The 27558-nt window shown below is 44.3% G+C and overlaps 3 protein-coding genes across 3 annotated transcripts; 2 read left to right on the plus strand and 1 right to left on the minus strand.

Moving 5' to 3' along the window:
- Positions 1-3943: 3943 nt before the first annotated feature.
- Positions 3944-4991, plus strand: LOC122614509. Its single transcript, XM_043789074.1, has 4 exons — positions 3944-4088; positions 4142-4360; positions 4423-4685; positions 4803-4991. The coding sequence occupies exons 1-4, from the start codon at positions 3944-3946 to the stop codon at positions 4989-4991; spliced, it is 816 nt and encodes a 271-aa protein (XP_043645009.1).
- A 5387-nt stretch (positions 4992-10378) lies between these two features.
- Positions 10379-10616, minus strand: LOC122614551. The gene has a single exon (XM_043789114.1). It carries the CDS (start codon positions 10604-10606, stop codon positions 10439-10441), a length of 168 nt encoding a protein of 55 aa, XP_043645049.1. The 5' UTR covers positions 10607-10616; the 3' UTR covers positions 10379-10438.
- An 826-nt stretch (positions 10617-11442) lies between these two features.
- Positions 11443-18460, plus strand: LOC122613299 (5-hydroxytryptamine receptor 2B). Its single transcript, XM_043787410.1, has 8 exons — positions 11443-11992; positions 13862-13995; positions 14462-14571; positions 14652-14841; positions 15017-15154; positions 16088-16432; positions 16715-17269; positions 17473-18460. The coding sequence occupies exons 1-8, from the start codon at positions 11656-11658 to the stop codon at positions 17569-17571; spliced, it is 1908 nt and encodes a 635-aa protein (XP_043643345.1). The 5' UTR covers positions 11443-11655; the 3' UTR covers positions 17572-18460.
- Positions 18461-27558: the final 9098 nt, after the last annotated feature.

The following is a 27558-nucleotide window of genomic DNA, read 5'->3' on the forward strand; positions in this document are numbered from 1 at the left end:
AATGAAGGACTTATGCAACTGGTGCGTAAAGTGCATCCGACCAGGAGCTGCCTCATCATCCGCAAGAGCCGCAGAGTTCGACGATGGCTGGCCGGTTGGCTAAAAGTGACCAGCGACATGGCCATTATAGAACTCGATTCCTGGCCAAGGTTCCTTCTGATGCTATTGTTGATGTTGCTGCCGTTGCGTTCCTGCCAGGGCATTAATTAACATTTCAATGGACGACCGCAGTGAAAGAATAATTTCGCTGCATTTAACTGAACGACCTTAAAGTGCGCTGGAAAATGGTAACCGCCGAGTGGAAAAAGGATGTAAGAGGTGGAAAACCGACAGGCGTTTTTCTGCGCATAATTCAACTTTTTGTGGACCCGCGGGGGGGTGGGGGGAGAGGCCCCACAGCATACAATTCGGGGCATTTGGGCCAGAAATGTGCAGGTCCAGCGAAAATGCAGGAAGGTCGTCCGTCTCTGGGCCAACTCGGCGTAATTTACGGACAATTCACATATGAAAACCGCAGAAATCCGATTTTTGCAGGCGTAAGAGACGACATCTGGCCAAATTAATCACAAATTGGAGCGGCTAATTGACACCTGGCCGTAAAACCAGGACCCCCCCAGGCAATCGGTCAGTCAGCAAAGTGGCCGCAAGACCGCAGCCTAAACAAACAATCCACCGAGAGATATAAAACAAAAAAAAAAGAACATAAAAACAGGACGAAAATAACGTTAACAATGTGCAGCAGCAGGCTCGAAAGGGTGCAAATGGAAAATAAACAAGGTTTATACAGAATCAACATGCGCTAAAGGCGGATTTAATCGGGGGATGTTGTGTATTACGTTTTTTTTTTATTTTAAAGGTTTCCTCTGATTGATAGCCACATTGATAGATGGCCCACTGGAGGAGTCATTTCATTTTACTGCGGCCAGTGGAGTAATTAATATTTACCTCTCTCATTGTTTGGCCCTTTTTTTTTGTGTTGCCTCGGCTTTCTTGGGCTTTCCACTCAGCCGAGTTTTTCCTCTTTTCTTCAACTTACAAATTACGCACTAATTAAGCAGCTTTCGCCGACTGCCATTTTTCAAAGTCATTCGCGCACTCAACAAGGCCTGGACTTGGGTTAGTTGCCATCCGAAGTCCGCATCCGCATCCGCATCCTTATTTCGTCCCTGAATTCGAATCAGTCGCTCTCACCTCAGTTTTGTTGTTGTTGGCAGCGCATTAGGCGGCAAAAGTTAATGTGCATAATTAATTCGCTTTTGCACTTTGCTCGGCTCCCCGTTTTGTTTGGCGGTCGCTTTTGTTTGTTGCCCTGCTGCCCCAACTCAAGTCGCATAAATCAAGTTGAAACGCAGATAGACCGCATCCAATGACAATTCTCAAGGTCATGCCCACCGAAAAAGCATCCATCATACCGTGTAAGCGTATAATATTTTTTAATTGCCTTTGCCACCTGCCATTCCCTCAGTCATAGCTAGAAATTCAATTGGCATTACATCAGGCACAATAAACAACTTCATTTGCAATACTTACTGCCAGATAATTGAATGGCTTTCAGCGGGAAAACCAAGAGAAAAGCCTCTGATGCTGCGAAGGTGGCTTGGCATTTCAGGAAGCTCACATGCGCGACACGACTCGTCTAACATGCAAATGCCAAATTCAATAAACCGAATGGCAGGCAACAAATAGACCAAATTATTACATAGCCGCACGCACACACACACGTGGCTGTGAAGTGGGGGTGGGGGGGCATGCCACACCCCAACGAGCGAAACCGCTGAGCTACTTAGCAAAAGCCGAAAAAACCCGTAGAAAAAATAAACCCACCAACGTGGGGGAAAAACAAGAGTTTTCCGACTCAAATTGAACGACAAAAGTGCGTGCAATTGGCAGCCATATTGCGATACGTAACCAAACCGAAAAGGAAAGTCACCCAACCCAAGCCAAGCAAACCACTCAGCCCACCCACTAAGTGGAATATACTTCTACTTATTGCGGCCATAAGTCGCACGGGTCGTATGCGTGATATGAGTGTAAGTTAAACAGTATGTCGCTCCCCTTCGAAATCGAGCAAAACTCCGCTCGGCGGCCCCCGGGGAGTTGTGTAATCATTTCTCGACTGACAAAATTCATTTAGCAACACCCTTGCAGCTCAACTTGAAACTTGATCAGCAACTTACACACATTTTTTTTTGCATTCACTTTGCAGCGATGGCTCCGAAAATCGGTGGCGTTTTTGCCTTTTGCCCCCCATTTGGCAGATTACTTTTGTTTTGTTTTTAGCTCTCGCCTGGGTCGGGACTATTAATAAATTTCTCACCCGGGAATTAACATTTACAGTTAGCTGACCGAACAACTTTGGCCGACAAACTTCAATTGCGTCACATTTATCAAATCGCCGGCCCCTCGCAGCTCGTCGGCCGTTTAAGCAGCCCCCTGGGAGTGGAAAACCACTCCACGAGCCTCCAATCTCTGCTCGCATTTTGGGCCTTTTTGTTTTTCACTCAGCACACAGAGAAATATGTGGCTGGAATTAAGCATTCAGAAAAAAAATAAATGCAATTAATTATCATATTATTAAACAAAAACGTCCTAGCCCTAACATGCAACTTAAGTTTCGAAGCAATGCTACAAACTAAATAAGTATGAATAATAAGTATGAATAAATATGACATTTCCTGAGTTTGGTTCTTATATCTATTTGATTAAATCCGGAACTAATAACAATTTCTCTCTGTGCATTGCAACGCTTGAAGCGATTTTGATTTCGGCGCTGAGTAAGTGTATAGTTTACAGCTGCCATGTCAGAGGACCGACGGCTTTAAGCTTTTTGCATATTTCGGCTGCTGCTGCCGCTCATAAATAATTCAAATAATTTACACGCTTACTTGAAGTCCATGTGCGTGTGAGTGTCGGTGTCAGTGTGTGTGTGAGTGCATAGTGTGTGTGTGGGTTTTGTGTGCGGGTGTGGGTATGCCACATTATGTGGTTCATTGGTTTGGGCCAAAAACTGCAACCAGCCAGCAGCAACAGCAGCAGAGCAATCAAGTACGTACGTTGATGCTGCAGCTGCAGTTAACTAAACTGAACTCAACTGAACTCAACTCAACTCAACTTTCCACTACACACGCACATGCACACACACACACACACACACACACGCACACATGCAGCTGCACCGCACTAACATAAACAGAAACATCTATATAGGACTCTTGTTGGTTACTGCGGTTTGCATTTTCATATCGTACTCTCTAATATTTCACAACAAGTTTTGTTGTTGTCCCCTTGGCTGGCGCATAAAAAGGCGAAGCTGCTGCGTTTTATGTTGTCACGTTGGCTGCAAGTGCCCCAAAGGGGAAATCCCCCCCCATTTCCACCCATATATCATTGCACCCCTCTCCCTCACGTCACGTACCACCACACACACACACACATACGCACCAGTTTATGGATTAAGTAAGCACAAAGAGCGCAAATGAACTTTTCTTGCTCTCGCTGAAATTTGCAGTTTTAATTTTTGATTTCACTGCGGACAGGAACGTTGAAAGCGAAACTTATATGGCTGGAGTTTGTGGCAACTAGGGTCCCTTTGATACACTTAAACTAACAAGTAGAAGCTACTAAAAGGACAAGGAAAATCGCTAGTAATATTAGATACTTAATAACTCCCAATCCAATAAATATAAATCCAAATAAATGAAATACAATTTTATAAAATACTTTAAAAATTAAAGAGCACATTGCTATTCCAATTTGTACTACATTATTTAATTTCATAAACATATTACTTTCCCTCTTTCTGTAGCACATGCTATAAGCCATTGGGAATTCAGACGCAATTAAGCATTTTCCAGTGCGCGATAAGCGAATTCCAGAAAACTTTTAGGTTGTTTTCCTAAGCTGCTTCACCCGACTGCCAGTCAATTGGTGGCATTTGTATAGAATGGACGCAGCTTATGTGAAATTTATGTTGTGCCAGTGCCTTATAAATCGGGCGGATTGGGGCTTGGCCCTTGGCTGCATGAACATCGTGTACTCCTTTTTCCTCTTCCAATTTTGGTCGGTGGAGCTCTTCAGATGCCTCCACAGTAAGTTCATTGTGCCCAAGAAGGAACTTGTAATAACTCTGACAACTACACAGATTATCCAATCAAGTGGGTTTTGTTGTACGGATTCAACATAGTGTTCAATGTGATCGTCATGACGAGGATAGTGAAGAGGGAGAGTATCTCGGTCTTCTACTGGATGTGCGAAACAGGTGCCCTCTTAATATTCCGCGTACATTTCCTATATTACAATGAAGACGACTTTTGGCTAGCCAAACATGACTATTACCACGTGTCCAACTTGGTAATCGATGGTGAGTTCAATGCCAAAAAATATAATCCGAAACTGAAATACTCCCTACATGTATTCTCACAGTTTACATTGGACTGTCTCTGCTGGCTATGATTTATGTTATATGTGGCTTGCGTTTGAATCTGGAGGGCCAATTCCCCGAGGCGGAAATGGGCAGAGATTGCAAATTCGATCCAGAGATGGCCAAAAGAGCAGCTCAAAGGCATAAGGAGGAGTTTCTAGCAATGAAGGAGGAGGAGGAGGAGAAGCAGAGACAACTGGAAAGTGATCTAGAAATGGAGGAATCAAATCGCAAAGCCGCCTTAAAACTTGCTCAACTCGAGGAGGTGGGATCCCTCTGCAGCCTGGAGATAATCCCCACTGCACCCGATGAGGAAAATGTGTATTCCAGTGATCGAGAAATGGAGGAATTAAATCTAAAATTCGCTCAGCTCGAGGAGGAGGAGGGATCCCTGTGCAGCCTGGTGATAACACCCACTGCACCCGATGAGGAAAATGTGTATTCCAGCATTTTCCTTTCGCCAGACTTTCCCGGACCTTCAGCTCCGCCAGAAAGTTCACTTTCCATCGAGCCGGATTCCTGGTACGAGATCAATGATACAGCTGCCTACGACGATCAATACAATGATTAATCATTTCCTAGTATAGATAGCTATAAGTTTTTAGATTCACTGGCAACATAAACAATCTAAATGGAAGTAAATAACATTTTCACTTGACCCCCAAAAAGTCTGACCGCAACTTTGGGCAACAAAGCCCAGAAGCCCAGAAACGAAGAACAACAAACAAACAAACAAATGGAGGAAAACTTGACTTAACTTTTCCGACGGGGCTTTTGCCAGGGAGACGGGTGGTGTGGGGGGGTTTCCTCTGTTGGATAAGGGATTACGATCAAAGCGTTCGATTGAGTGTGTCAATAAATTCCTGCCAGTCGACCGAGTGTAGAACATTTGTCCGGCAGCGGCGATAAATAGTTGCCACACGCTTTCGTTGCCCGGGAAAAATCCAAAAGAGACAGATCCCTTTTCTGGCCGGAAAGTTTCGTGTGAATTTAGTGCGGCTCATTAAGCCGGACAGTGTCAGTCATGTGTGTATGTTTGTCCTGCTGCCCGGCCGGCGAATGCCAGTGGACCAATGGCTTTCGGTTCAAACTTCATTAAGCTGGCGGAGGAAATTGCCGGGCCATTGTCATTCTTATTCCCATTCCCAGTCACAGTCCCATTCCCATTCCGAGTCCCAGTCCCACTCCTGATCCTGATCCTAGTGCCATTCGCACTGTCACTGCAGTAGACTTCGTTTAATAATGGCCTGCCGGGCATTTGTCAACGGGATGCTTTGGGAGCCGGGCTTTAAATGAGCGCGCTCATTAAAAAAAATTAATGTTTGGGATTCATTAAAAGTGTCAAAGTGCGCACATTAAAATTATATAAAACACCGGGGTGGAGCGACGCCCATCGTAACGAAGCGAACGTCTCTCGACTCTTGTCGATTTTATTAACAAAACAACGCATTAAAGGCGCATAAAATGTTGACATAGCACCGCGGCTTTCTTCCTGTCTGCTCATAAAAACCGTCTCATATTGACAGCTCAAGGACTTACGCACACAGCGATCCCTTGTATGTGTGTATTGTATGTACATACATATGTGCTATGCGTACACATATCTTGTATCCTGTCGCAGCATCTCATAAAACTAAACCGCAATTCATCAGTAAATTCCATTCTATGCTTTCTTTCGTTTTTTTTTGTGGTTTTTGGCGGAGAATATGCTACAATTTTATGCGTCTCGTAAAATGCGAAAAAAATTGTTTTTATTATAATTATTATGTTAAGCATGGTGACGAAGCACGTTTATTGCACTCGCCCATAAAAGTGGCTACCTCGATGAAGTGATGATGCTGTCAGAAACTTAGTTGCTCTTCGGTTTTCCCCCAATGTTCACTCGAAACTTGCTGCTGCTGCAGCTTATCTGCTTGCCATTTATAATGGCAAATTATTTGAGATTTTCGCTTAACTTTTTGCCATTTGAAACAATGACACACGCATTGAGGAAAGTCAACAACCTTCGCCTTTGCAGTTGCATTGCGTCCTTGCAATAACCCGCTGTTATCTTACACTGTAAGAAGTTTCCTCATATAGACATGGTTAGAAGTTTCCCGAATACTAGCTTTATAATATGAAGAGTTTTCATGATATTATAGTGTTATATCACAACGAAGGCATTCCAAACTTAGTTGGTAATCCAGAATGCCATAGTTTTTCGCTGCGTGTAGTGATACCACTCGAAGGGGCCGCATGTCACGCACTGGAAAATGCTTAACGCTCCCCAGCACCCCACTCAAAAGTTCGATCCTGGAAAGGGGATTCACATAATGGGAGTTTTACGTGCTGGCTGCTCCGAAGGACGTCGCGTGTATGGTTAAAGTTTCTGGCTCATTAGTATGATGCTTAAAAATATTAAATGTGCGCAACTCGGGGGCATCGCCAAAGCAGCAAAATAGTTAGTTTTAAGCGCACATTAAGATAGTTGCGGTCATGGAAATGAATTGCAATGCCTGTGGTTCTAATGCCACTATCCACAAGATGTGGCAGCTTCAATCAGGGCCCACGCGTCGTATGCGCAATGGCCAAGCAATTGCAACAATCAATGTTTTATTGTTGAACAAATACGGTAGGCAAGACTCGATGCCTCGATGCCTCGATGCCTCGAAGCCGCAAGCCACAAAAGCCAGGAAGAAGCTGGGAAAGCGGGGAACAGCCGAGCAGGCAAATAAATGAAGGCCGTAATTATTGGCAAGGAAAATACAGACGCCGGAAACGGGGCCAAAATGTCACGTACTGGCAATAAACCGCTGCTAATTTACGATGCTGCCCGGACTGCTGTTATGGTACTCCCGATTCTGGCCAAAGTCCGAGTCCTGGCTGGAGTCCTGGCTGGATTCCTGCTGCTCCACGGCCAACAGCCACAGCCAACAAAAGGCGAAAGAGCGGAAGTCAAAAGGCAAACGCCTAAGCAGTTTGGCCAACTCAAGAACTCCGGAATGTGGCGCATTACGGTCGCTGCATAGAAATGGCCATCAAATTGACGTCGGCCCACCAGGGCGAACCTATCGAAACTGCCAATAACCAGGACAAAGGCCTAATGCGCATTAGCCGCCCTGGAACGTGCATTAGATATATTAAAATCGCTGCTGCGAACCACGGCAAGGACCTGAGGTCCTGCGAAGCCTGCATTGTTCGCCATTGCGTTTTGTTTGCATCCATTAGCGGGCAACGCACTGGTGCAGAAAATCGTGTACCGAGGGTTTTCCCATTTTCCTCGGCTCTAATTTCCCAAAAAAAAAAAATAATTGCCTCGAAACTCAACAGGCAGCAAAGAGCGCTGAGTGAAAAACGGATTTTCGAGTTCGAAAAACGCTTTCTCTTAAGTGGAGACTTGCCAGAATTGGCGTATAAGAGCACAAACTCAGGCGCCTGCGTCGGCTGGGGGCCAAAAGTCTACAGGAAAATCAGCTGGTTTTCGGCGATTCCATCTACTTCAGAACGGCCACATTGAAGCAGTTTGTCAATAGTTACGCTGAAGACGCGACGCGTCTGCCGAAACGTTTAAGCAAAAGCGCCGAGCATAAAATCTGAAAATTATTCAAATAATTCTATAATTCAATAATTCGAAACACCCCCAACGCCGAAGACTGAAAAGCCGTAATCAAAAACAAACTCTGAACACTGAATGCTATGAAAACGGGTATTAAATGCTGTTTAAATGTTAAGTGAAGTCCTTACAAACGCGAGTTATTACTAACCTTTTTATTCCGCCTAATTGAATAACCAAGGCCCGCATAATTAGCGGACGAGCGAAAAAAACCGAGACTGAGTACTAAATGTAAAATAAAAAAGATAAATACAAATCAACCATAGGCGCGCACACACACAACGCCGAACGGAAGCTGCGTCCCTGTGTGCGTGTGCTTGTTTGTGTGCGTGTGTGTGTGTGAGGTCCTCAGGAGCTGGGGAACATCATAATCATCGTTATCAGCTGGAGCAGCGTCATCTTCATATCCTTGGTGGTCGCCAGTGCTGCTGTCGTCATCGTTGTCACATCCCGGCATAAATATTTATGTTGACGAATCTACCTGCGGCAGCGCGTCGCTAATGAAGCGGGCGAAATGAAAATGAAAGGACATAATTATGCTTATGTGTGAGTATAATGAATACGAATTTCATTCCACAAGGCCAGCAGCAGCAGAAGCAGCGGCAGCAGCAGCGAAACTACCAACAACAGCGACGAGTGCACTTTGTTCAACGAAAATCGCTGGGGGGAATTTTGTGCATTTTCGTTTGTTTGTGCTTTCCGTTACGCTTGAATGTCTAGGACTTCTCCTTTTATTTATTTTCAGCTTCTGTCCAGGTGCTTTTCCCCCCTGAATTGCACTTTTCACTCATTGGGGCGAGTGGGGGGATGTGCGGGGGCCTGGTTTATTGCTGCCGAACTTAATCAAGTTGTGGTGATGGTGGTGGTAGTGCAATTAGGCAACTGCATTAGAGCAAACTTTCCGCCGGCAAGTTGGTAACTTGAGTGCAAATTGCTGTCGTCCAATCATCTTCATAAACTTGCCGGGCGGCCATGAACTCGCTGTCTTTGTGTGGTAGCCAATCCATTGTTTCCACTCAGTCGCTAACTGAGTTATGACCCCATTCATACACAGACATATGTGTGCACCATCCCTTCACCCCTCCTTTCCTACTAATTGATATATTGTACGAGTCATTCTGGTGATCATGACCAAAAGGCAGCTAAAAGATTACGCTGACACAAGTGGAAAAAGAAGGAAAGCGCACTGCCAGCAGCAGACATTCAGCAGAACTTTTTGTATATTTATTAGAGTATGAATTAATTCAAGGGTGTGTGTGTGGGTTGTGTGTGTGGTGTGTGTGTGGGTTGCGGGAAAAGAGTTAAGCCTTCGAGGCATATTCCGAATCAGATTCGTTGAATGGAAAGGGGAGTGGTTGGGGGGTAGGAGGAAAAGCCACCGCAGCCCGACGCGATTTTCCTTTTTCTCCTTGATTTTTTTTCGACTATTCCCTGGAGGGAATTTTGTTGCAAACGTTAGCACATCTTTTTTTTCACTCCACGCCCACTGTGTATGGCGAATGTAATTCATGTACACGACCTTGTTACATAACACAAAAAACAAAAAAAAAAAGAATAGAAAAATGAATGGCTGAATGTGAGTCTCGCTTTCATAATTAAAATGCAGAAAGATGTGGCCCAGGGTGGCGACCTCAAGATACCCAGCCAAATGCCCAGAGGAAACAATTTATGTTTTCGATTAATTGGTTTTTCATACACAATGCACATCCATATAGCGATAACTGAACCAGATGTTTCAAATACATCAGATTCAGAATACTTTAAGGCTGCACTAAATAAACTATATATTTTGCTTTATGGGTGTGAGCCTTGAACTCCAAACCGCACAGACATTTATAGTGCTTTTATTATTAGCAGCTTAAGCTGGCGTGCCAAGAAATCCTCCGCAAAAGGATGACGATTACCTTGACTATGAAAATATTTCTCACACATGAGCTGCTCGAGCGCATCGCACAGCCCTCCTTCCGTTTCCGGTGCCCCTTCCCCCTTCCCACTTCCCATTAACGTTTTAGTCTACGGGCAAAGGCGAAACCGAAAGGCAGCCACTATATATTCAGCGAGGGTCGCGCGAAGTGTTCCCCGCGAATTCGACTGCAAACGGAGATTGAGACTTCCGACCGAGACTGCAATCCATCAAGCTGCCTTCGCAGCTGTTCAGCTGTTCAGGTGTTGGTTGACCCGAGTGTTCGCCTCAGACTGGTTAACTGCCTTCACCTGGGGACACACCTTGACACAGACAAAGGTCAGGGCAGATGTGTGTGTGTGTGTGTGTGTTGGGCGCCACAAAGGCCAAGTGGCATCCAAAGCCCGGCTACGACTACGACTATCCGTAAGTGAATTAAGCAGGAATGCAGAAAGCAGATGCCTTCGTGTTTCGCTAGTTTATTGTTCGTTCTTTGTGGAACCTGTTCTTATAGTTATGCATATCAGTTCCGCTCCAAATTCCGCGGTTGGTTCAGGCCAGGATTACCGTCGTATCTGTCGTATCTATAGGGCTGCCTTAGTTCCCTGGCAAATCCGGGCAGTGGAAGCAGCAGCAGCAGCGAAATCAGCAGCAGCAACTGCATCGCAAATCCAAGTGTTAGCGGCCACATTCTAAATGAAACTGAGCTGAAAAACAAGCTGATAGCACAAACAGCGTCAGCAATAGGGAAATATTAATAGCACACCGCAAAAAACAATATTAATCAGAAATCATTGATCAGATATCGAAAATAATGATGTAACCTTGAGTACCGAGATTGAAATACATTTTTGGGAGATAACAATATGTAGGTTATAGATTAAAGCCGTAAAAAATCAATATGAGCAAGTGTATGATAGCATATATGTGCCATTAAATTTGTAATTCAAGTGTTGAATCTTTTTAGGAATATATTTGATAAGCAACCATTCAAGCACGGTTTTGGAAAGTGTGGGGGATTTTCCAGCTGCAATCGAGATAACGATTCTGGGGGTCAAGGGACTGGCTCACAGTGGGTTGGCAGCTTGTAAAAACGGCGTGAAAGAGTTGGGCCCGATTGAAATGATTAATTAATTGGTGGCATCGAGGTAAGCTGAGCGCGTCCAGACGACCATCATTTATCACGGTGTGGTCTTAATACGAACGCCAGCAGCCCAGCTTTACGGGGAAAATGGGAAATATGGTTGGGGAATTGTGTTATTTTAGGGCGGGCACACATTATGATTTCGTCTAAGGCTTTTATTTCTTGTTTTCCATAGACTTTTCCACCATTGTTTGCCATTCATCTCTGACTCTCCATTGACTCTCGCACCGCCCTATGTTTTGCAGTTTACGTGTTAAGTGCTTGGCAAGCACGATTAAGGCGCTTTATCACCCGCAACAACGGCAGCAACACGAACGACAAGCACGCCAGCAACAGCAGCAGCAACAGCAGCAGCAGCAACAGCAGCAACAGCAACAACAGGAACAGCAGCAGCAACAACAACATCAGCAGCAACAGAGTCAACAGCAACAGCTGCGACGGCAGCAACATCAAAAGCAGCAGCAGCAGCAGCAGAATCAGCAAGCCATCCCGCTGTAGTCACACACATTGACACGCCCCCAACCCAGATTCATACACGTACATATATATACAAACATAAGTATATAGCCGGATATATATATACATATACACGCGAGATGCTGAAAACTGTGACAACAGCAATGATGGCTGCCAGCAATGACGATGTGCCAGCGAGCATTTTGGAAATAGAACTGCCAGCCATTTTGCTCAACGAGAGCCTCTTCATCGAGCTGAATGGCAATCTCACCCAGCTGGTGGACACGACCACCGCCAATCTCAGCCAAATCGCGTGGAATCGCAGCGAAGTGGCAAACGGTAATGGTAATAGTAACAGCAACATTTTCGACCTGGTCGATGACGAGCAAAAGCGGGCGGCGGTCGAGTTTTGGCTACTGGTCAAAATGATCGCCATGGCCGTGGTGCTGGGACTCATGATACTCGTCACCATCATAGGCAAGTACAAGTACTTAATCAAAACCAAATTTGGATCCAAATTTAAATTACCAAAGCGAAGTGGGGGAGTGGGTATGCACATTAAATTATCCTCAAATTTATGCCATGGGGATATGGCTGTGAAAAGTTTCCATATCGCCGACAAAAAAAAAGTAACTGAGCTGTAAATGAAGTAAAATTTATGATGCAGAAGATTTTTATTGCGCCCTCTTGGAAGATTTTTATTGATTTTTGGGCTTGCAGAGATGATTTGCAGCCGCTTGCTCTAAGCAATGGGCCTTTTGGAATTTCTCGAAAGATGGGCGTCGGGTGCTCAAGGATGGTGGCTGATTGTTTTGGTTGGCTAGATGATGTACGAGGAGTTCTTTGAGTTAAGCGCCGCAAAGATGCCGGCAAAAAAAGGAAAATGGGAAGGAAAAACGAGGAAAAGTTTCCAAAAAGTGTTTGCCGCGGCACGTGAAAAGCTATTAAAATGGCGCCAAGGCGTCAAATGCAAATTACGACGAACACACACTTTCTGGCACACGATGTGAAAGAGGTGTGATTATACAGCGAGAAAAATGCTCAGTTGATTCTGGCAGTTTGCTAGTATTCGAATATTTCCTATATGCAAAAAGGAAGTGGGAAAAGGGACTAACTTTAAAAAACTATATAAGGTTTAATAACATAGTTAAGCTACTGGAAGTTAGGTGCATATTAATAACTTTAAATAACATACTAAAATGACACCCAAACTAAATTAATTAAGATTTACTTCCAACCGCATAAGGCCGACAAGTGATGATATCACATTGCACGTTTGCCACAAATCTAGTAATTAAGTGATTTTACTAAGAATTCAAAATCATAATTAGTAAGCTAGAAAACAATTACTAAATTTGAGGCAGTAATTACGGGCATGTCCATTTATCATGTCGGGCATGGCAAAGCCATTTACTCAAAGGACATAATTACCCTATTTATTCCCAGACATTTTCTTTGCATACTCTTGTTGCACAGACAGCTCAACTTAAATAAGGTTTTAATATCAGCGAGGATTGAGGGCTGCGGGGAATTCTGACAGAAAGCAATACCTAACCAAGCACCGAATTCATAAACATTTTCCTCTGTACGAGCACACACACACACATACACACATCTAGAGCTGGGAACACACGTCGTATGAGCAATATTGCAGTGCATTTTCTGGCAGGGGCCAAGCGACGACAAAACGTTTTGACAACCTGCAGACAAGCTCGCTGTCTCAGCAGCTCCAGTCTCCCAGGTTCTCCGAAGCTCCAAGGGGGGCTGCAAGGGGGAGGGGCTGGAAGTGGTGGGTCTGGTTGGTGTTCGGGCGCCACTGTGGCTGCCACGGCAAAGAAGGGTATGGATGAGATGAGGTGGCAGTGCGGCAATTACAATTTGCCAAGTTGCATGCGCTTAATCAAAGCAAGCAACGACAATGATGATGGCGATGATGGAGCTTGGAGCAGCCATCCAGTTCTCATTTGCATCCCACAGGCGCAGTGGGGGGTTGCAAGGTAGAAAGGCAGCGGGGGGGGCACATGCACGATTGCCTGCAATTAGGCCGGAAAATGAAGACTCCTTTGACACGAAGCCTTTGCCACTGATTGATTTTGCACGTCTCCGTGGAAAGTTTTCCATCGCCCATTTCCCATCTGCCCAAAAAACGAACACACATATGTAAGTTAATGACTCCCGGCCACTCAACGTTTCCAATGAACTGCATTCGCATTTGCTTACCCATTCATTGGCACTCGAATGGAAAACTTAGTGCGGCATTTACCGCTTCACTTAATATTATATATATCAATTTATCAATTTATTGCTTACTGATGGCGCTCCTTTCTCATATTCAACTATCCACAGGCAATGTATTCGTAATTGCCGCCATTATACTCGAGAGAAACTTGCAGAATGTTGCCAATTATTTGGTTGCATCTCTGGCAGTGGCTGATTTATTTGTTGCCTGCCTCGTCATGCCGCTTGGCGCCGTCTACGAGGTAAGTACTACACAGAAAGAAATAATTTGCCATTAAATTGCAAAGCATTATCTAGAGAGTATTGTAGACAAAGGCAAGGCGAACTTGTAAAAATGATATGCAAAATAGGAACAGTAAGAAGCCATTTTAAATCCATATACATTTGCACACATTTCCAATTTATTGGATAGTTAGACCTTTTAGGGCATTTCAAGAGTTTGTTACTGTGTACCCCCACTGGTATTGCAGAACCAACTCGATTACCCTAATGGAAACTTGAGCAGGAATGCTGGCAAATGAAATTAGGCGCCAAAGAGTTGACACTGGCCCAGGGCAACCTCGTTTGCCGGGCGACTAATTGTTTCAATTGCATCATCGCAGGCAAACAATGTGTTGCTAAAAGTCACTCCTTTCTGTCTCCTTTCTCCTGATTTCTCTACGCCCTCCACTGACTCTTCAATGACTCTCCTCGTTGCTGTGCCGGTAGATAAGTAATGGATGGATATTGGGACCGGAACTGTGCGACATTTGGACGTCTTGCGATGTCCTTTGCTGCACAGCATCCATACTGCACCTGGTGGCCATTGCGGCGGACAGGTGAGTGCTGCCATTCAGTCATCTCTTTCCCGTTGCGACAAATGGCAATTTGAACTTCCTTCCTCCTCCTTCCGTTGCAGATATTGGACCGTGACCAATATCGACTACAACAATCTGCGGACGCCGCGACGCGTATTCCTCATGATTTTCTGCGTCTGGTTTGCGGCGCTGATTGTTTCCCTGGCCCCACAATTTGGCTGGAAGGATCCGGATTACATGAAGCGCATCGAGGAGCAGCACTGCATGGTGTCCCAGGATGTGGGCTATCAGGTGAGCAACACTGATTGCCGCAATCTGCAGTGTGGGGGGTTTAGTTAAGATACCTGGTCTAAGTATTGAATCATTCATTGGGTTCGTTCTCAGCTCATTTACATAGATATATGCACATGCCTTACCTTGCAACTGATTATAATAGACATTTGTGTTCCCTTTCTGCTTCCCTTAGATATTTGCCACCTGTTGCACCTTCTATGTGCCGCTGCTGGTGATTCTGTTTCTGTACTGGAAAATCTACATTATCGCCAGGAAGCGCATCCAGCGACGCGCCCAGAAGTCATTCAATGTCACACTAACCGAGACTGACGTAAGTGAATCAATGACAAGACAATCGCAGTTAGAGCTAAGTGCCTCACCAAACGCGAGTGATGAATGCCAAGTGTCCACTTAGCCAGCCAGCCTCCCATGGAGTAGAGTGGAAATATTACTCATACGCCCAGTGGCACAAATAATCATACATGTGCCACAAGTTCCATTCTGCCACATCCCTTTTATACTATTATTTCTTCGTTTTTTTTTTGGCTGGCTAAGTGGATGTTGAGGTTGCTGTTCGAGAAGTGTATTTGCCTGCCTTCCATAATGAGTGTGTCATTAACAGAATGTCGGGGGAAGTCCTCAGTGCTCAGATGCTCAGCTGCTCATTAGCATGCCCAAGTGAGCACTCGAAGCGAGCCGCTGCCGCGAAAGCCAAACAAATGCCGACCGAGATTTATGATCACCCCAATGTGTGGCGATGTTTGAGGGGCAGATAAATACACTGGCAATAAGGCATTAGAAACTTATCATATAATTTAGATAATAATAGTTAAGCGTAGTTACTATTTCCAAAGTAACATTCCTAAGCTGATCATTTATATTGAAATATTGGCTTACACAAAAAGCAGTACTTATAATATAATGATTATAATAATAGTTAAGCTCAGTTACTGTTTTCTAAGTAACATTCCTAAGCTGATCATATATATTGATATATTAGTTTACACAAAAAGAAGTCATATTTACATTTTAAGTTTTTTATTTTGTTCCCAAAGAAATTCGTATATTTTTGTCAGTGTACCTAGAGCAACTAAACCCAAAGGAACGTCGAGAATTTCGCATAATGCATTTGATTTGTTTTCATTTCGTTGACAAGACACAAGCCAAATGTGCTTCCCCCGAAACGTTTTCATCGAGTTCGTAAACAAACAGTACCCATAAACTAAGTACTTACCTTATTTATTTCTATCGATCTTTCGCGCAGTGCGACTCGGCGGTGCGGGAGCTGAAGAAGGAGCGCGGCAAGCGGCGGGCGGAGCGGAAGCGTCTGGAATCGGGCGAGCGGACCCCCGTGGACGGCGACGGGACGGGCGGCCAGTTGCAGCGACGTCCGCGCAAGCGGATGCGTATTTGCTTTGGCCGAAATACGAACACGGCCAATGTGGTGGCGGGATCGGAGGGCGCGGTGGCCAGATCGATGGCGGCCATTGCCGTGGACTTTGCCAGTTTGGCCATCACGCGCGAGGAGACCGAGTTCAGCACCAGCAACTACGACAACAAAAGCCACGCGGGCACCGAACTAACCACCGTGTCCAGCGATGCGGATGATGTAAGTACGCCCATTGGGTTGGAATGTATAATTAAGAACTGCAAGTAGGGCTACACTTTAAGACTGGTTATATTTTTTCATGGCAAATAAGATTTAAGTTGTACCAGCCGAACTACAAGAAAAATCGGTAGAATTGAATTTACTTTCAAGCAGACAGATTTAATAACTGAGAACCATTTAAGTGCTTAAGCAGGTCCGTCTTATATTCATAGTCATTTGTGCTCGTGGCGCGCCCTTTGTTCGTGTGAGATTAACCCGTATTACCCCCGCTTAACCCCTTAGTATCGCACCAGCAACGCGAATGAAATCATCACGCTGTCGCAGCAGGTGGCCCATGCCACGCAGCACCATCTGATAGCCTCGCATCTGAATGCCATTACGCCGCTGGCCCAGTCCATCGCCATGGGTGGTGTTGCCTGCCTGACCACGACCTCGCCCTCGGAGAAGCCAGTGTCAGGAGCAGCAGCAGCAGCAGGAGCGGGAGTAGGAGCTGGAGCAGCAGGAGGAGCGGGAGCGGGAGCTGGCGGCAGTGGGAGCGGAAGTGGTGAGGAGGGGCCGGGAACGGAGGGCAAGAGTGCCGGAGTGGGACTGGGCGGAGTGCTGGCCAGCATTGCCAATCCGCACCAGAAGCTGGCCAAGCGGCGACAGCTCCTGGAGGCGAAGAGGGAGCGGAAGGCCGCCCAGACACTGGCCATCATCACCGGCGCCTTCGTCATCTGCTGGCTGCCATTCTTCGTGATGGCGCTCACCATGAGCCTGTGCAAGGAGTGCGAGATCCACACGGCGGTGGCGTCGCTCTTCCTCTGGCTGGGCTACTTCAACTCGACCTTGAATCCGGTATGTAAATTAGCTCCTGGCTCGGGTATCCTTGGATTCGCCTTCAAGTGCTACCCTTTACTGCAAATAGCTTTGAAATCCAATACCTTTTTTTTGTGTGACATTTATAAATACCTTTTTAGCTTGCTATTAAGAAACGAATGACAAAAAATGACTTTATTTTTAACATTTTCATTGTCTATAAATAATTTCCATTGTACCAGGTCATCTACACCATCTTCAATCCAGAGTTTCGACGGGCCTTCAAGAGGATTCTCTTCGGTCGCAAGGCTGCCGCTCGAGCGCGCAGTGCGAAAATTTGATTTCAACTGAAGGATAACGAGGACCAGTATTTGTAATTAAGGTCGAAGGAAGGCGAAGGATTTTCTCCTGGTCTATACAGACGGGCAGACAGGCAATATGCCACGGAATTGGCATTGTATAAAGGCAAACTAGAGAGTAGAGACGATGTTTTAGCAGTGACAATCCTAACTAGCTGTAACTAATTAACTAAAATTCCTCACCACACACACGTGCCCCAAAAAGACAAAAACGCGATAAATGAAATATGAATAGAAACCAATCGAGAAATGAAATCGTGGAATTATGGTAGCTGATACTCACTAACTCTAAGCTATGCGTATGTATTAGCAATTAGTAATTTATAGATATTTCTAAAGTCTTCCCTGTGTCTTAAAGAAACCCAAAAGTAGTACGCTTAGATACCCTAGAAACCCTAAGTAGATCGGATGAACAGTGATTGCAGATCGAAGATAGTGATCGGTGGTTATATATACGAGTATATATAGGCTGGGTCCAAAGAACTTCTTACGCTTTCATATTCTGTGTTAGTTAAACGCGTTTGTTTTCTAGCCTAAGCTGCAAAATGCTCAATTATTTCAATTGCAAAGGCACATTTACATAACGGTCAATATCAACAATGATTATCGAATTTACACAGCTAACTCATAACGACACTAAAAACCAAATGCAAATCGGAAATGTTGCATAACAGCAGAAAGGATAAACCGCTAACGCAATGGCTAATTAGGCAGTACACCCAACTTTGTTCGGCAAAATTAGCATAAATCCGAAACCGAAAGCTGAACTTTCGTTACTATTATATTTATCACACACATACACACACACACACGTGCCACTTGAAATCCAGGAAGCCGCAACAAAAAGTTTGACCCATGAAACACGCATTCATGCTGGTACACCATCACACACACACACACACACCTATATATATATATTAAATATAGTATATTTATTGTTAAATTTTGGAAAAGTTTTCTTGTAAATAAACGGACTTACAGTTTTAGCAAATAGTAAACCAACCGAAAAACCTGCAACCACAACAAGAGCAACAACCACTCGAATAACAACCATGGATATATATATATATATATATATAGATATATACACGTCGGTCTGTATGTAAGGGCCATTAAGTCAATGCTGCAGTTGAAACCTAATACGCTTCGGTATGCACATGTATGCGTACCCACACATATGTCTATCTGATATGTAAATGTATTTGTATTTGTATTTGTATGTGTTTTGTCAGTCAGTGTGTGTGTCTGTGTTTATGCAACTTCTCGATGTGTACTTGATGTCAAAGTTATTAAAATTGTGTTTTATCAAAAGCGTACACCTGCATTCGATATTTTATTCATGGATCTGGGATCAGGGATGAGGGATGAGGGATATGATGGGGATTTATTCGAGGGTTTTTGGTCACTCGATGGGTGGGGTGTGTTTCGGTACTCGGCTCTAAATTGACTAACTTTTCAGCCCAGTGCCGACCGCACGCACGTCTGTATTGTTTGTAGCTGGGCGAAATGTCAGCGCATTGAAATGTCAAAGTTCAAGTGCACACACTTACGCCCCCAAAAAAGTGGGTGTGGCCGGTCGGGCGGCAAGGGAGATGGATTACGCATTATCAACGCCGGAACAGGCCAAAGCCGACAAATGGCCCAAAAATCGATACATCATGCAGGGCCACCCAGCGGCTCGGCATGCGGAATTGGAATTCGTGTAATTCGTTTCGGTACTTCACGTTCCCCCCTCGCACCATCACGTACTTTTCCCATCCGACTGTCTCTGGCTGCAAGTAAGCTCATTACCAGTGGCCCTCTGCAGATGGAAAATGGGAAATGGAAAATGGAGCGGGTGAGTGTTGAGTGCCTGGTCGGTGCTTAAGAGCCGAAACTCAGGTGTGCCATTCAAGAGCCATCAGTCAATGGGCCGTAACCACATTTGCCACTTCACCAGTGCTGAAAGTGCGATGAAAAATGTGGAATCGTATTAGAAACATAAGCATGCAACGCGATACTTTCAGTAGTTTAATTCCACTACCTCAATGTAGTCCAACAATTATGAGATTCACTGTAGATCCGGACACAATCAAGTATGCCAGGAATAATATTTACCAACACTTTTAATTTCCTGTTGGCACGGGGACAAATGTCCTGCGGCAGCGCCATTATTAAAGGCAAAAAAAAAAAAGAATTACAAAATCTGCCTGGAAAGTGAGTGAAAATTTCGGCTGGCAGCAAAATTCGGGGTAATGACAAATTAAATAGCTTCAACTTGAGCAGTCGGGCCATGCAAATAATAATAATAATGCCACTCGGGAACTTTTCGAATGGAAGCGAACGGCAAATGAAGCAGGAGCAACTGAAAAGGACGAGTGTCCCAAATGTGTCATATCATCGATATATCTACCTCACACACACATCCACACACACACACACAGACACACGCACACACATGTGAAGGTGCGTGCCTGTGTATGCGGGCCTTTATTAGCCTAGTAGCATTATTAATTTCCTCTCTGGCACACAGCAATGGCAATAGCTGCAGGATAATGCCAATAAAATTCGTTTTATTAAAAAATTCTTTTGCCAAAAAATTCCATAAATCGAATAAATATCGAGTGGCACTTCGGCAATCGTTAAGGGATGACGGCGGCGGCAGGCGGGGCATTTTTCGCAACTGGGGGCAGTTAATATGCCACATGAGTGGGGCAGGCATTCGACAGGCGGCAGTAGGACCAAAATCCCGCTCTGTTTGCTTGGGCATCAATTTTTTTTTTGAAGTCTCCTTGAGCCGCCGCACGAAGCGAACTTTGGCCAAGCAATTCAAAAGGTATTAAAAGTATTAAAACGAAAATAAGTGTGGCCCAAGTAAATATATATATACATCTATCTCTCTATCTAACGGTGGTTCGCATTAGGATCCTTGAGGATGTGTGGGTAACTTTTAATTGAATTGCATTGAGGGAGTGCAAATTGCTTTAGATGATTAAGGGCTTATAGCCATGGCTTTTACTAAGACCCAACCACATGCTTATGCACAGGGAAAATAACCTTACAGTTTAACTTGATATTAGCTTACTAATTTAAATCAAATATTTTAAAACATTCTTACTGACTACTTTTAAGCAGCTTTAATTATTATTACGTTTATTCTATTACGCATATTCTTGCTTTTATATTTCTTTATAATTCCAGGTTCTTCAGCAGCTTACTTTTCAAATTGAACTTAAATTAACATAATATTTATATTGTTAGGTATGTTCCAGAAACTGTATTGCTTTTGCGCTTAACTACAGTGTTTTGTGACCTGATACTATCTAGGTGCTATAAACCTGAACGCTATTCATTAAAATGCTGCAGGTGAGACAGCTCATAAAATCGCGTTAACATCTCGGTGCGGTAAAAAGGAGAGATGGGTGAAAAAAAGTATGCAGTTAAGTACGAATACTTAAAGCTTCTGGCGCCAAACAAACTCATTGCGAAGTTGTTGACACCAACAGGGGGAAGGGGGGTCCATTCAATGGACTTGGCTTGGCCAGGACACAAAAGATGAGTGTCCACCGCCCTGGAAAACTTCGACTTTGTGAAGACTTTTTGCAAATTGCGGCCAAGTGCACTTTTCGTTGCCTTCGAATCTGATGCCGCATTGTGGTGCCTGCTCCAGCCATGGACATTTGACAGGTGGGCAGGTTGGACAGCTTGTTGGCGAGGTGGAGGTTCTGCGGAGGTCCTGTGGAGGTCCTGCAGAGGTCCTGGAAGGACAGGACGGCGAACTACGGCTGCTGCCTGTCTGCACTAATTACGAAATAATTGAAATCATTACGCAAAATGAGTGCCAGCAAGTTAAAGTTCCCAAACGGTAGGGTAGGGTTTCAGTTAATGAAAGCACCAGCTCAATATCTCAGCGAATGCTCTGCCATCTCTGCTCTATCGCAAACACGAGTCCTTGGCGCACTTAAATCATCGACGATTGCGGCTATTGCAACGAATCGGAAATATTGCAGTTTGCTACTTCAATATGTACGGCAGAACCTCGTTAGATGCGACACCTGCCAGACTGCATATATTTCCAGATAAAAATGAGTATATTTAATACTTTATCGACAATTTGAAGCGTCGAAAAGTGTGGCCAAAGAGTGACGACTGTAGCTGCTGGAAGTCTGCTATCGCTGTTGGCCAGCAGCTTTTGGCGCTAACAACTAGCGCAAAATGCCAAAAAGGACACGTACGTAATGAACACAAACACGTACGAAGCAATAACGGCAGGAACATCAGCGACAACGCTCCAGACTTGGTCCACAGATAGGACCTGGCTTAAAGTTTCAGCTGGCAAAGTTGCAATAGCGCAGATGAGGCAAAAAGACAGGACAGCCAGCCTTTTGGCCAAGCACGAACGGCAGAGCGGAAGAAAAAACTCAAACTTGCTGGCAAAAGTTTTGCAGTTGCTGCATTTGTAGTTTCTCCTACCCGAAGGGCGTTGGGAGCGGTCTTGGGTCTTGGGCTAGGGTTTCTCCTAGGTCCTGTATCCAAAAGTGGGTTTGGGCCAGGAGCAGAAGGATGTGCAGTCGGCGTGACGCTCAACGCCAGCGGAAGTTGCCAGCCCGTCCTGTCGACTGTTGCATTTTGGAAGCTTCGAAGCTGCCAACTGGGAATGGAGATAAACACAGAAAAAAGGGGAAAGCCCATGGGATTTATTTTATTAGCCACTTCGGGGAATGTTAAATAAATTGTTGAATATTCATATTTATTAAACCTTTTTATTGCTTTAGTGAAAGTATAACAAGTTTTAGTTGATAATGAAAATATGTTTAATTAAATGCATTGTACAAGACCATTATAGATATTGTTGTACTAGTAATTCAATAATTATTACAAATTTAAACATTAAATTGAATTGTTACTGTCCTAGTGGATATTACCTAATTAAACATAGAAACTTATAATTAAATTAATGATATACATTTTATATGTACAAGTAGGCTACCCCTTTCTTTCAGTGTACGAGTTAGGAAGCACTTGTGGGTAGCTGCTGTTGTTGCACTGGCAGTTGTTGTTGCCGTCCTTCTTGTTGCCAGTTACAAGTGCCGTTTGCTTAATTTTTATGCACTTTCCAGGGTGTGCATGTGTGCGTATCTCCCGAGCGTGTGTGCTGGTGTAGTGCAGTTATAGCTCTTGTTGGTTTTCTGCATATTTACTTGGCGGTGTAAAGGGGGGGAGTGGGGCACTAGGGGAGCTATTGCGTAAACGAGGCGCTGCCCTGTTGGGCTGCCAAGTTTCGCACAGTTGAAGGGTGAACTTTCCGCCGAGCGGCGTGGCCTTGGCTAAGTTCAGACACTGACATTGTGACTTCCGTGCCAGCCGCCCACAGCCACGATAAATGAACCCGAAATTGAAATTTAATGTAGCATCATCGGTTGCAGCGGCGGCGCAACATCTGCACGGGCATCATTTGCATACATATGTAAATATACGCAGCTGATGGGATTTATGGCCATTACCATCACGCGATCTGATTTCAATGGAGTTTCGAATAATTCGTATTAACAGAGCTCCTTACATATAGACGCGTATTTCGTATATCCATCAGCTTGTGAGTTTAAAGAGTGCTGGTCTTGTGCCATTGCTTGTAAATTTTTAAAGGATTTTCTTTACAGCTGTAAAATGTATTGCTTTCCTTTATCAATTAATACCCAATTTCAGAAGCAAAACATAATGCTTACTCATTTTTTTAAACGGTTGTTGAACTTATTGATTTTCACTCAAAACAAAAAAAAAAACGAACGAACGATTGGCAATTTGATAAAAGCTTTTTCATAATAGACAGCTAAATTATAAAAAATGTCAATGAAATGTATGTTGTAAACATATCACATTTTCAAAAACTAAGCAAAAACAACCAATTAAAAGACGCATCAATTATAATTCGATATAACTACAATTTAAGCAAAAAACCAAAGAGAACGCTATAGTCGAGTTCCTCGGCTATCAGATACCCATTACTGAGCTAGTTTATAATTTCTTTGGTAGTTCTTAATGCTTGTTTATCATTTTACCCGATAATACTTTTTAGAATCAGCATTAACAACTAGAAATCAGAATGCATGTCAATAAGGCCACTCCCTGCAATCTGGTAAGTAATGGCCAGAACACTTGTCTGGTGGTACAATGTGCTCAGTCCTTTGGTCCTTGTGGTCCTTGCATGTCGCTGTGGCGCCACCGACATCACACCACGCCTTTTTCGCACCTTTCTGGCTTTGTTGTGTGCCGCTTGCGTGTTTGTTTAAGTTTTCAGATTCGTTTTCGCTTTCGTTTCGCCATTCATCGGCTGTCTCGGCTTCCCCCTCGATTCGCCTTTTTACCTTTAAAAGTCTACACGCAGCGTAGTGCTCTATGCGTTTTGGCCAAATGCTTGTTTTGCTGTTTACCCCACAGAGATTGAACTGTGTGGCCAGAACTCTCTTATACGCCAGCTCTTATACCAGTGCCACTCGCATCACGTATACGCAGCGTGGCCTGTAGAGTTGTGCCAATCTTATCAGCCACGATGCCAGGTGATGGAAACTCTGGGGCTGCAATTGCCGGTAGACTCGCACTGTCACGTTCCTTCTGGCAGCGCCTTTAACCAGTTTCCCTCATTATAATGAACTCGGTTCCCATTAACTTCCTTTGCTCATTTATCTTTTTGTGTGCACTGCGAATAGGGAAAATCAAGAATCTGTCTAGATTTCTTTGTCCCGCATTTCTACAGCAGCTGTTTTAAATAAAGCGGTTGAAAATAAAAAATTATATTAACACATTAAGTATAAAATTTTACACTAGTTTATCACGTTTTTCGATTTAATAAAATTTTAAGGAATATGTTTGCCAAATATTTTTAACACGCCCAGTTTGTTATTTGAATAATTTGTATATATTTAATTTAGCTTTTAATTACCCAACAATGTAATTTTAATTCCTAAGTTCACTCTTAAAGAACATAAGTTGCATTATTCCTTGGCATGACTTTTCGCAGCCACATCCGTTTGACGTTAATTAGCGGTTATCATATTTCTGCTCCACCACACACCGCAATCAGCCAGTTAGCCAATGCATTGCACCTGGACTCGTTTATTGCAATTTATGGCGTGCAGCGGCGACTTGTTACCCGACTTTTGCCTCTGGCCCGGGCAATCGAAATGGAATGAAAAGCAAACCAAAGGCAGGCACGCCAACCGACTCCAACTCCTAACTCCAACTGGGTTGGCATTTCCGGCCAGGTCGTGTCCAGAAAGCAGGACCCACCCATTTTGCCCGTCTCATTTTCGATTTTCTGGCTGGGCGTTGCGTGCCATTTAGCCGCAAGCTGTCATTTTATTGTTAGCCAAATACAAATCAAAGTGCGCTAATAACAGTCAACAGCAGTGCCAGCACGGGCGCCTCCTTTCCTTTCCAAGTGGGCGTGGCCGAGCGGCCCTGGCATGCAAGGCAAAGTTGACACCTACCGCCCACTCGAAAGCAGTGGGTGTTGGTGGGTGGTGGGCGGTGGGTGCTGTGTTTTTGGTTGGCGGCTAATTCCCTTTGATTGCAGTGCAAAAGTGTGAAATTAAAATTCAGCGCGTGCTAAACCTTCTGGGCACAATAGTTCTCTTGAATGGCTGCACATAACAAAATTAAAGGCACTTTTGTTTACTTTTGTTGCTAAAGAAACAAACTTCTAATTGGACAAAACGTATTAGCAAACTTTTCGTTTAATATTTAATGTTATGAGTGTGTTGTATACTTTTAAAATAAAGAAATATATATACATTATTCATTTTGTAACGTGTAACTGTGTTTACTTTCGTTTCGCTTGCTCTTGTGTTTTGTCAATTTTCTGGATTTTGGATTTTGTTAATTTTTGGCACGTCCCTCGGCTGCTCGCTGCATTTATCTCTTCATTCAGCGACTGCTGGCCATGTTAATGAAGTGACTAATGGCCAGCGTAGTTGGAAGTAAACAGTTTTCGCAGCCAAATCCTAGTACTCGCGATAGCTTTAAGTGGAAGTCAGTGAGTGTTAGAATCTGGCCCATTGAAGCGCTGAGCTTGGCCCAACTCCAGGACTCACACATGCGGGAAAAGTGGCACAGTGGCAACCAAATCCCACTCAGCAATCGAGAGTCGGAGGGAAATGGACGAAGGCTTCAGTTACAAAGGAATCCGCATGTTGCAGCTGTCGAGTGACCCCCCGACCAATATATCAGATGTCAGTGGAGCTTTGGCAGCATTTGAAATGTCCAGAGAGTCCAGACAGCCCAGCCCCGGGAACATAAATTGTATCCGAAAGCCCTCCATTGTTGGCCCAGTGTGATTGTGATGAATGCCGGCAGTCGGCCAGTTGGTCGGTGGAGAATCAGGTATCCAGGTATCATGTGTGTCCTCCTGGGCCAGGTGGGGCAAAACAAATAGACGCAAAATCCCAAATTAATTTGCAGTGACCAAGCGGCGGCCATACCATACACACATTTCTTGCACAATCTGCAGCCCTAACTAATGGCGGTGCATATATCAGGGCCACACCACACCGCACACACAGCTAATAAAATGGCCTCATTATGCAGGTAAACGTGGCCAGCCGCTCCTTTTGATGTTTTTATGCCAAAGCATTTAATATCAATTTTCAGCTCCGACATGCAACAGGGCCGAACATGAACCGGAACTGACCCGCCGCTGACCTCACGTACTCACTCGTATCTGAATCGCCTTTCGTGTGTCTAATCGCTAAATGGCCAAAACAAAATAACAAAAATAGCCCAGGCTACCCCAGAAATAATGTCTGCTCCAATTGTTGCACGCCATCCATGCAGGCCAGTAGTAGTCAGGCATGGATATATGTGCAATACGAGTATATACATTACCAACTGGCCACGCCCCCAAATTGCATGCTCTCACGATAATAGCTTACTTTGCATACAAATTGTTGGCAGCGCCTGTGGAAAAATTGCCTCAAAATAGCCCAGTCTCATGTCAAAGTTGGCAATAAATTTGTAATACTTGCCAAAAGGCGAGCAAACTGGGCGTTCTCGGTCCAGAACCCACCCACAACAACAACAATAACAACAAGAATGAGAAAAAACATAGAAAAGGGCTTACAAAAGGCAAGAGACCACCTTGGAGAATTTATTTAGCCAGGCCATAAATTATGTCGGCCTCAGAAAATAAGATCAGATTCCTGGGCGGTAACCAAAATATTGACAGGAGCTTTAACTACTCCAACAAATTTTAATTGCCGCGGTGGCCACACTCGCAAATCCCTGAAAACACTCACAAAAATATAGCACAGATAAGTTTATATCTATATCTTCAATTGTATAGATAATTTTTACTTTAAATATTACAATAAATGTTGTTTAGTTACTTGAAGCGCTCTTAAAGTCTGAATGCCGTTGTAAAACCACAGAGCTCCAAAATTCAGCCAACGAAATCGAGGGACGGCACTGTGGGGAATTTCAATTTAACACCAAAGGACGCTGTATGATAAATTGGCCGATACAAAGAGTTATGAACACGAGGTGACCCCGATAGGCATTTAAATATAAATCAAATGCCAGGAGTGAATCCCCCTTCCAGGGCAGACAAACGACCATTGCCAAGGTCACTGCGGGACCTTCCTGTGTTGCCAGTGGTTCGTCGGTTTTTATTAACATAAAGTGGGAGTGTGGTGCCCTTTTGATGAATCGAAATAGACCCCGAATACGAATACGAATACGAATACGTAAACGAATAATATCAATGCGATTTCTGTGCTGATTTGCGAGGCCTTTGTTTTTGTGCAACAGCGAAAATGGAATAGACGAATCCGGGGCTGGATGTGATAAATGGATTTCACGTGGCGCATGATAAATGTTAATTCGTCAACAAAAGCCAAGCAGCTGCTGATGGCGCTCCTTTAGCCTGCTCTTCTCCCAGCTCCAGCGAGACTTTGACCTCTGATCCACGCCGTGGGTTACATATACTACACCATGCGA

Source organism: Drosophila teissieri, chromosome 2R (genome assembly GCF_016746235.2).
Source record: "Drosophila teissieri strain GT53w chromosome 2R, Prin_Dtei_1.1, whole genome shotgun sequence".
In the NCBI taxonomy this organism is placed as follows: Eukaryota; Metazoa; Arthropoda; class Insecta; order Diptera; family Drosophilidae; genus Drosophila; species Drosophila teissieri.

Bases quoted from the DNA above. Each gene is read 5' to 3' on its own strand.
- LOC122614509 (XM_043789074.1), top strand. From the start codon at position 3,944: ATGGACGCAGCTTATGTGAAATTTATGTTGTGCCAGTGCCTTATAAAT. The intron at 4,089-4,141 runs GTAAGTTCATTG...ACAACTACACAG, and splicing joins GCTCTTCAGATGCCTCCACA to ATTATCCAATCAAGTGGGTT. The intron at 4,686-4,802 runs GTGGGATCCCTC...CTCGAGGAGGAG, and splicing joins AACTTGCTCAACTCGAGGAG to GAGGGATCCCTGTGCAGCCT.
- LOC122614551 (XM_043789114.1), bottom strand. From the start codon at position 10,606: ATGTGGCCGCTAACACTTGGATTTGCGATGCAGTTGCTGCTGCTGATT.
- LOC122613299 (XM_043787410.1), top strand. From the start codon at position 11,656: ATGCTGAAAACTGTGACAACAGCAATGATGGCTGCCAGCAATGACGAT. The intron at 11,993-13,861 runs GCAAGTACAAGT...AACTATCCACAG, and splicing joins GATACTCGTCACCATCATAG to GCAATGTATTCGTAATTGCC. The intron at 16,433-16,714 runs GTAAGTACGCCC...TTAACCCCTTAG, and splicing joins TGTCCAGCGATGCGGATGAT to TATCGCACCAGCAACGCGAA.